Source organism: Rhinoraja longicauda, chromosome 26 (genome assembly GCF_053455715.1).
Source record: "Rhinoraja longicauda isolate Sanriku21f chromosome 26, sRhiLon1.1, whole genome shotgun sequence".
Classification (NCBI taxonomy): Eukaryota; Metazoa; Chordata; class Chondrichthyes; order Rajiformes; family Arhynchobatidae; genus Rhinoraja; species Rhinoraja longicauda.
Window position 1 is genome coordinate 5,879,442 of NC_135978.1, and position 8,617 is coordinate 5,888,058.

Sequence of the window (8,617 nt, forward strand, 5' to 3'; positions counted from 1 at the left end):
GCTGGATAGAGCTCTTAAGGATAGCGGAGTGAGAGGGTATGGGGAGAAGGCAGGAACGGGGTACTGATTGAGAGTGATCAGCCATGATCGCATTGAATGGCGGTGCTGGCTCGAAGGGCTGAATGGCCTACTCCTGCACCTATTGTCTATTGTCTATTGAGATGTTTCTACAACTTGATTGGAGTCCACCAGTGGTAAATTAAATTGACTGGACATGATTTGGAAAGGCATACACCTGTCTATATAAGATCCCACAGTTGCAGTTAACAGTGCATGTCAGAGCAAAAACCAAGCCATGAAGACGAAGGAATTGGCCGTAGACCTCCGAGATAGGATTGTGTCAAGACACAGATCTGGGGAAGGGTATAAAACAATTTTTGCAGCATTGCAGGTCCCGAAGAGCACAGTGGCCTCCATCATTCTTAAATAGAAGAACTTTGGAACCACCAGTACTCTTCATAGAGCTGGCCGCACGGCCAAACTGAGCAATCGAGGGAGAAGGGCCTTGGTCAGGGAGGTGACCAAGAACCCGATGGTCACTCTTTGACAGAGCTCCAGAGTTCTTCTGTGAAGATGGGAGAACCTTCCAGAAGGACAACTATATCTGCAGCACTCCACCAATCAGGCCTTTATGGTAGAGTCGCCAGACGGAAGCCACTACTCAGTAAAAGGCATTTGACAGCCCGCTTGAAGTTTGCCAAAAGGCACCTAAAGGACTCTCAGACCGTGAGAAACAAGAATATCTGGTCTGATGAAACCAAGATTAAACTCTTTGGCCTGAATGCCAAGCGGCACCGCTCATCTCCTGGCCATACCATACCTACAATGAAGCATGGTGGTGGCAGCGTCATGCTGTGTGGATGTTTTTCAGCGGCAGGAACTGGGGGACAAGTCAGGATCGAGGGAAAGATGAACGGAGCAAAGTACAGAGAGATCCTTGATGAAAACCTGCTCCAGAGCGTTCTGGACCTCAGACTGGGGTAGAGGTTCATCTTCCAACAGGACAACGACCCTAAGCATACAGCCAAGACAACACAGGAGTGGCTTCCTGACAAGTCTGTGAATGTCCATGAGTGGCACAGCCAGAGCCCGGACTTGAACCCGATCGAACATCTCTGGAGGGACCTGAAAATAGCTGTGCATTGACGCTCCCCATCCAACCTGACAGAGCTTGAGAGGATCTGCAGAGAAGAATGGGAGAAATTACCCAAATACAGGTGTGCCAAGCTTGTATAAATTTAATCCACTTTAAAATAAGGCAGTAACGTAGCAAAATGTGGAAAAAGTGAAGGGGTCTGAATACTTTCTGAATGCACTGTATACCCTTGAGTTTGCTTAGTACCTTTCATATATATTGTGGCTACATGAAAAGAATAGACCGTTGAACTAGCTTTGGTGATAAGTTTAACACAGTTCTTTGGATTGAGTAAATTCTGGCAAAAACAGAGGGGGAGTGGGTAGATAGCTATGACAATTGCCCCCAATCAAACCAAATTCCATTCATGCCAAGTTACTGATCCAGTCATCCACTATAGATTTATGAACAGTGAGTGCCTTGTTCCTTTGTAAATAGACTTTTTCAAGTCCTGACCTCATTGGGTGGTTGGAAAGGAGTGCTGGGGTAACGATGAATGATTCACACTAAACCAATGAGGTTAAGAGGTGTTAGAGTTATATGTTTACACATAGTTTATGCATGCTTTCATTAAAGTCGCAGATACCAATGCTGGAATGAATATTAGGCATATTACTGCAGAAAGTACACACCACAGATGTTTTTATGGGGAGATTACTAAGAATATTCTGGCCAAGCCAGCCAGAAATTGCCTGTATCCCATGATATCACAAAGATGTACAACCTCAAACCCACACTTACAACCTCCAATGGGCCTTTTGTTTGCTGCAAAAAAGCTCCATTAAGCACTTAATATCTAACCCTGAAACAAGATTTTCACTGTACCTCGGTACATGTGACAATAAGTAAACAAAACTAAGCAAAAGATTGAAAATAATAATCTATACCCCCCCCCCCCCCATCTGAATTCTTGAGTAGCTTACAGAATGGACTTGGATAAATATTTGAATAAAAAGAAAATGTTGAGATGTTTGAAAAAAAAGGAAAGAATACGAACTGAATGCTCTTTGGTAGCAATAGTACATTGTGCGGAAGGGTGCTATGTTATGTTATACTGTTCAATGATTCTTAAACTACAGCCGAGGCTAGCTATTCTGAAGAGAGAAACTCATTCCTTAGCTTTCCTTTAAATGCATTTGCATTGTTTAATTCTATACAAAGGGACCTTGGGATACAAGTTCATAGCACCCTGAAAATCATGATCGGGAAATAGTAACTAGAGTAGTGAAGAAGGTATCTACTTGCTTGCTTGCTTTCCTAGGCAGGGATATTGTGTATAAGATTTGGGACATCATGTTGCAGCTGTACAAGACATTTGTTGGGACACACTTGGAATATTGTGTGCAGTTCTGGTCACCAAACTTTAGAAAATATGTGGTAGCACTAGAAAGAGTGCAGAAAATGTTCACCAGAATGTTGCACAAAATGGAGGTCTTTAATTACCAGGAGCAACTGGATAGGCTGGGATTGTTCTCATTGGAGCTCTGGAGTCTGATGGATGTGCTTGCAGAGATTTATAAAATTGAGGGGAATAGTGTCAATAATCAGAGTATTTTTCTCAAGGGTAGGGAGTTTAAATCTAGAAGGCACACGTTTAAAATGAGAGAGAGAATATTTTAGAGATCGTTGGGACAATTTTTTTTTGCACAGAGTAATAGGTACAATTGTCTTTATAATATGGTTTTCTATAACATGAAGTTTCTTAGGAACACAACCAATGCACCACAGCAACACTGTCTGTACATTTATCTATAGCTGGAAACCAATAGCTTTTGCACAGAATCTCAAAAACACTATTGTATATTTTGTTTTCCTGCAGATATGCCCACCTAACGAGTGAACAAGATGTCTGTCGTCATGATTCTCGACAAAACAAGCAGTTGTGATCCTTTGTGCCGAGATCAGCATTTTTGTGTTTTTTTACAGATTTTGTAATATACCAATGTTGTGGGCACATAAATATGAAATAAAGCAATTATTATTTTTGTATATTCTCCCACTTCCTTTGGTGGGTTAATCCTATTTTCTAATGTCTGAGGATAAATTTATGGTACAGTATGAGGAGTGCATGTAACTGTCCTCAATAGCAGCAATACTATTGTCTTAATTATAGAAGTATCAACGAATGAAGGTTAAATGTGTGTTCATGTGCCCTTGAGGCTTATTCATAACAGAAAGGTCACCATGGATAAATGATTTTTTTTTTTGTGGTTACATTTTAATGACTGGGGATTTGTGACTGATCTCCGAAGGGTGTTTGAATTAAACACAAATCCTTTTTTCCTAAATCCTTTGTAACGTTCATTGTGTTCATAGAATGTGATAAAATTGTTATCATTTGCCTATATTGCTCCATGTGAAATACATAATTTAATACTGGAACCTGAGCAAATCCATAATGTTATTTACATATGGAATTCTTAATTTATTTGTATGATTGCACACAAAGATGTTGGTGTAAATCCTTGTTTGTTTATTGCTTTGTGGGCCGCAGACCAATTTCTCATGGCCTGCTCATTTCAACATCCAGGTAGTGCTGACTGCATTGTTCATTGACTCAGCACTTCAACAGAGGTCAGATATTACGGTGGTGCAACATAGCCGTATTCAATCCCGACCTCAGCTGCTGTCTAAGCAGAGTTTGCACAATTTTTCCGTGACCATGTGGGTTTCTGCTGGGTTCATCACTCAGCTCCCACATCTCAAAGATATGCTCTCGATTAAGTGACTCTTGTAAGTTACCCTATAGCTTAGGTGAGTAGTGCAAGAGTTGATGGGACGTGAGAGAGAATAAGTTACAAGGCTGCATAAAAATAAGGAAGCAGGATTCAGACTGCTGGGATGGTTGTGCCAGGAGCCAACATAGACTTAGCCTCCTCTTTTCTTTAGTCTAACCTCTTCCTTTGTTATTCATCTCCTCCACAAATGCCGTCTGACCCATCGAGTTACCCCAGCACATTGTTTAGTCTGAAGAAGGGTCTTGACCCAAAATATCACCCATTCGCTCCAGAGAAGCTGAGTTACTCGAGCTTTTTGTGTCTATCTAAACCATAATCTGCAGTTCCTTCCAACACATTGTTTAGTTTGGTTTCGAGATACAGCACAGAAACAGGCCCACCGATCCCTGTACACTAACACTATCCTACACACACTAGGGACAATTTACAATTTTACCTAGTCAATGAATCTACAAACCTGTACGTCTTTGGAGCGTGGGAGAAAAATGGAGATCCCGGAGAAAACCCACGCAGGTCACGGGGAGAATGTACAAACTCCATACAGATAACACCTGTGGTCAGGATCAAACCCGGGTCTGGTGCTATACGCAGCAACTCTACCACTGCACCCATTGTTTTCTACACAAAGTTCCAGCATCTGCAGTTTCTCGAGCCTCCTCTGTTATTGTGATAAGTGATTAGCTTCATTTAAGATAACCTACATCACTGAAAACTAATATCATGTGGAACTGGGATTGCAGTTACTGGAGTAATATTTTGAGTTCACAAAAAGGACAAGTTCACAACACACACTGCTTAGGCAGAAGAGACTTCTAATCTTGTTACACCTTGCTTCAATGTCCCCAGTAAGTTAGCTTTCATAACTGAGACCCCATGAATAGTCCTGTAGCTGCATAAATAATTGTGGAAGCTAAGGTTTAATTTTGGTGGGGTTTTTTTACTGGAGATTGGAAAGTGGTTCCCAGGAGCCAATGCTGGGACCACTTTTTAAAAATATGTAAACTAATGACTTATGAAATATGTAAACTCATGACATTGTAGCTGCTCTTTTAAAATAATATTTGCAAACCTCAAAAAATGTATGGATATTTCAACGTTCAATTTCTATTCAAATATAATATCTAGTTGAAGCACCTCTTGGCAATTTTAAGAGTGAATGAAAATAAGACCTGAATGGGTGCAAAATGAGTATGTGCATCACACTTAATTATACATTGTCACCTTACAAGCTTGCAAACACTTCAATGTAACGTTAGCATAGCAAGAGTCTGAAGAAAGGTCCTGACCCAAAACGCCACCTCTCCATGTCCTCCAGGGATGTTGCCTGACCGGCTAAGCTACTCCAGCAAAACAAATCAGAGGTGGAGAAATACTGTAGTGCTATAGGAACGAGGCATTAATTTAAATTATGTTTTTTTGCAATGTATTCAGATGTCCTTGATACAAAGAATGATAAAGAGAACTAACCATTGATTAGGCAGGGCTTGAGGGCCCATGATTCTTCTTGTAGCCTTCACTTCTGCTGTTGTGGAAGAGAAACTTTAACTTTATTTGCCAGTACATTTTTGCAGTGCTCGCTGGTAGTAGAACAGAAAATTTTCGTCCAACATTGAACCTGGAAATTATGTGTCCTGTTTCACAATCCCAGCAAGAAATGGTTTGGCAACTTTACATCCGTCTTTAAAAAAAATATTTCCGTTTAATTATTTCAATGCCAAACTGAACTGAAAACACTGCATGTCCTTCACATTTTGTTCTACGAAGGGCCTTTAAATACTCAAGTATTTAATATTAAAACAAAAAGTTCATTGAAAATATTGCTGTATCTCACTGACATTTATTACTTGTTATTTGGCAAGAATTTGAGCTTAAATCAGTAGTCTAACAAAACATGTGTGTGTAATGGAATATCTGCATATATTGGAGCTATTTTGCCAGAAACTTAAGTTTTAGTGCAGAACAGGCAGAACTGCCTTCTAGCGAAAGGCAGAAGCTGCAAGCTCTGAGGTTGCTCACAATATGATTTATTTGTAATACTTATAAGAAAATAACTGCAGATGCTGGTACAAATCGATTTATTCGCAAAATTCTTGAGTAACTCAGCAGGTCAAGCAGCATCTCGGGAGAGAAGGAATGGGTGACGTTTCGGGTCTAGACCCTTCTTCAGACTCAGACTTTAAGGGGTCTCGACCCGAAACGTCACCCATTCCTTCTCTCCCGAGATGCTGCCTGACCTGCTGAGTTATTTGTAATACTTGCTCATTTTAAACCTATTTAAAATTAAAAAGACAAGCTGAATTAGGAGCTGATCATCCTACACTTACTACAAAAAGCAAGGATGCTCAAACATATAGAGAGAAAAAAGACACAAAGTGTTGGAGCAGGTCAGGCAGCATCTGTGGAGAACATGGATAAGTGACATTTCCGGTCAGGACCTTTCTTCAGACTAATTCTAGTGGGGTCAGAGAGAAAGCTGATGAAAGGAGGGGCACAACAAAGTCTAAAGAAGGGTCTCGACCCAAAACGTCACCCATTCCTTCTCTCCAGAGATGCTGCCTGTCCCGCTGAGCTACTCCAGCATCGGTTTAAATTATCTGCAGTTCCTTCTTACACATCTGTCGCGTAATAGATGGATACAGGTGATGTGGGGTTTTGATAAGCAGATGGTTAGACAAAGGCCAGAAGTGTAAAGCCAAAAGGTGTGGGATAAGGATAGAAGTGCTGTGGATTGTGAAGTCAAAGAATTATAGGTGGATGGGGGGGAACGGGTGCAAGTCCAGGTGGGGCACAGGGAAGAGAGGGGATGGAGGAAGAAAGGAAGGGTTGTTTGTAGGTTAGCTACCAAAACTTGGACAATTCAATGTTCATACCACCAGGTTGTAAGCTACTCAAGCAGAATATGAGGTGCTATTCCTCCAGTTTGCATGCTGCTGGTAATGGAGGAGGCCCAGGACAGAAAGGTCAGCAAGGGGAATGGGAAGGGGAGTTAAAATGATTAGCAGCCAGGATAATCCAGCAGGCCTTGGCGGACCGAACGTAAAGGTTTGGTAAAACGATCATTGATCATCAAACAGCAGATCATTATAGCTATGTAGAACCACGGTCAATCCGTTTAGATAAAGCACCTCCCAAAGTAAAATCAGTCAAAATCTCTTTGTGATCATTCAAATGTACTGCATATGTGTGCAATGTGTCATGGATGTTACTTTCTTTTAAATTGCTCCTATTTTTAGTTTAGTTTAGTTTAGAGATACAGCGTGGAAACAGGCTCTTCGGCCCACCGAGTCTGCGTCGACCGGCGGTCCCGTACACTAACACTGTCCTACACACACTAGGGACAATTTACAATTTTACCAAGCCAATTAACCTACAAACCCGTACCTCTTTGGGGTGTGGGAGGAAACCGGAGTTATAATAATAATATTAATTTAATATTAGAACAAAAAGTTCATTGAAAATATTGCTGTATCTCACTGACATTTATTACTTGTTATTTGGCAAGACTTGGAGCTTAAATCAGTAGTCTAACAAAACATGTGTGTGTAATGGAATATCTGCATATATTGGAGCTATTTTGCCAGAAACTTAAGTTTTAGTGCAGAACAGGCAGAACTGCCTTCTAGCGAAAGGCAGAAGCTGCAAGCTCTGAGATTGCTCACAATATGATTTATTTGTAATACTTGCTCATTTTAAACCTATTTAAAATTAAAAATAAAGCTGAATTAGGAGCTGATCATCCTACACTTACTACAAACCTGTACCTCTTTGGGGTGTGGGAGGAAACCGGAGTTCCCGGAGAAAACTAACGCAAGTCACGGGGAGAAGGTACAAACTCCGTACAGACAGTACTCGTGGTCAGGATCAAACCTGGGTCTCTGGTGCTGTAAGGCAGCAACTCTACTGCTGCGCCACCATGACACTCTTTTTGGGGAACGTCCTCTCAGCTGTGTCCCAGACTTCCATTCTACTCTCCTGCTGCCTTCCTAAGCTGACTCCCACTTAGATATGCTGACAGCTTTTGTCCATTATTCTCCAGTCGGCCCATCAAGATATTGAGCACTGCCTCATTAAGGTCAACAAAACACCAAACTGGCCCATCTTACTTTCTTTCCAACCTTCCAATCCAGTGCACAGGCTAGACCTAATCTTAGTAATAACTTCTTATCCATCCAACTCACCTTTCCAGTCTCTTACCTTGTGGACTCTGCCAGTGGATCAACTAAATTAGCTAAGATGGCTCTGCACCCTGAAAGTGGCAACACGAGTAGAAGGAGCGGTAAAGAAGACATAAGGTATGTTTGCCTTAATCGGTCAGGGCATTGAGTATAAGAGTCAGATGGTCATGATTCAGCTCTGTAAGACTTTGGGACTGGAAAGGCGACGATATGGGTCAGTCCCCCTTCTTCAAATTGATGTGTAGGAGGGAGAAAGCTGGAGAAGAGAGCTGGGGATGGGGGGGGGGGGGCAGATGGGTGGAGTAAGTGACAAAGGCTAGAAGTGAAAAATAGATTAAAAAAAGGGCGTCATAAGGAGAGGAGGAATGAAACGTAAAGCCGGAGGGAGAGATAAGGGTGAAAGAGGACAGGGGAGAGGAAAGGGGGGGGGGTGAAAAGGAAATATGGGATTTACTGGTGGGAGATGAGCATATCTAGAAAGAGAAGGAAACGGGGTGACTGGGGGGGGTGGGAGATGGTGGGTGAAATGTATGTGAACCAGGGTGGAGGGAGTAAGGGGGGAGTTTTGG

At 41.8% G+C, this 8,617-nt stretch overlaps 1 protein-coding gene across 5 annotated transcripts in view; it reads left to right on the forward strand.

The window, feature by feature from the left end:
- Positions 1–5,606, forward strand: part of LOC144606451 (protein-tyrosine sulfotransferase 1-like) — a 63,872-nt gene extending 58,266 nt beyond the window's left edge. For all 5 annotated transcript variants that reach the window (XR_013548951.1, XM_078422552.1, XM_078422555.1 and 2 more), the window contains one exon: positions 2,955–5,606. Coding sequence is in view for 4 of the 5 variants with exons in the window: in XM_078422555.1 (XP_078278681.1) it covers positions 2,955–2,975 (21 nt within the window). In the remaining variant the exon portion in view is untranslated. The remainder of the gene's footprint in view (positions 1–2,954) is intronic.
- Positions 5,607–8,617: the final 3,011 nt, after the last annotated feature.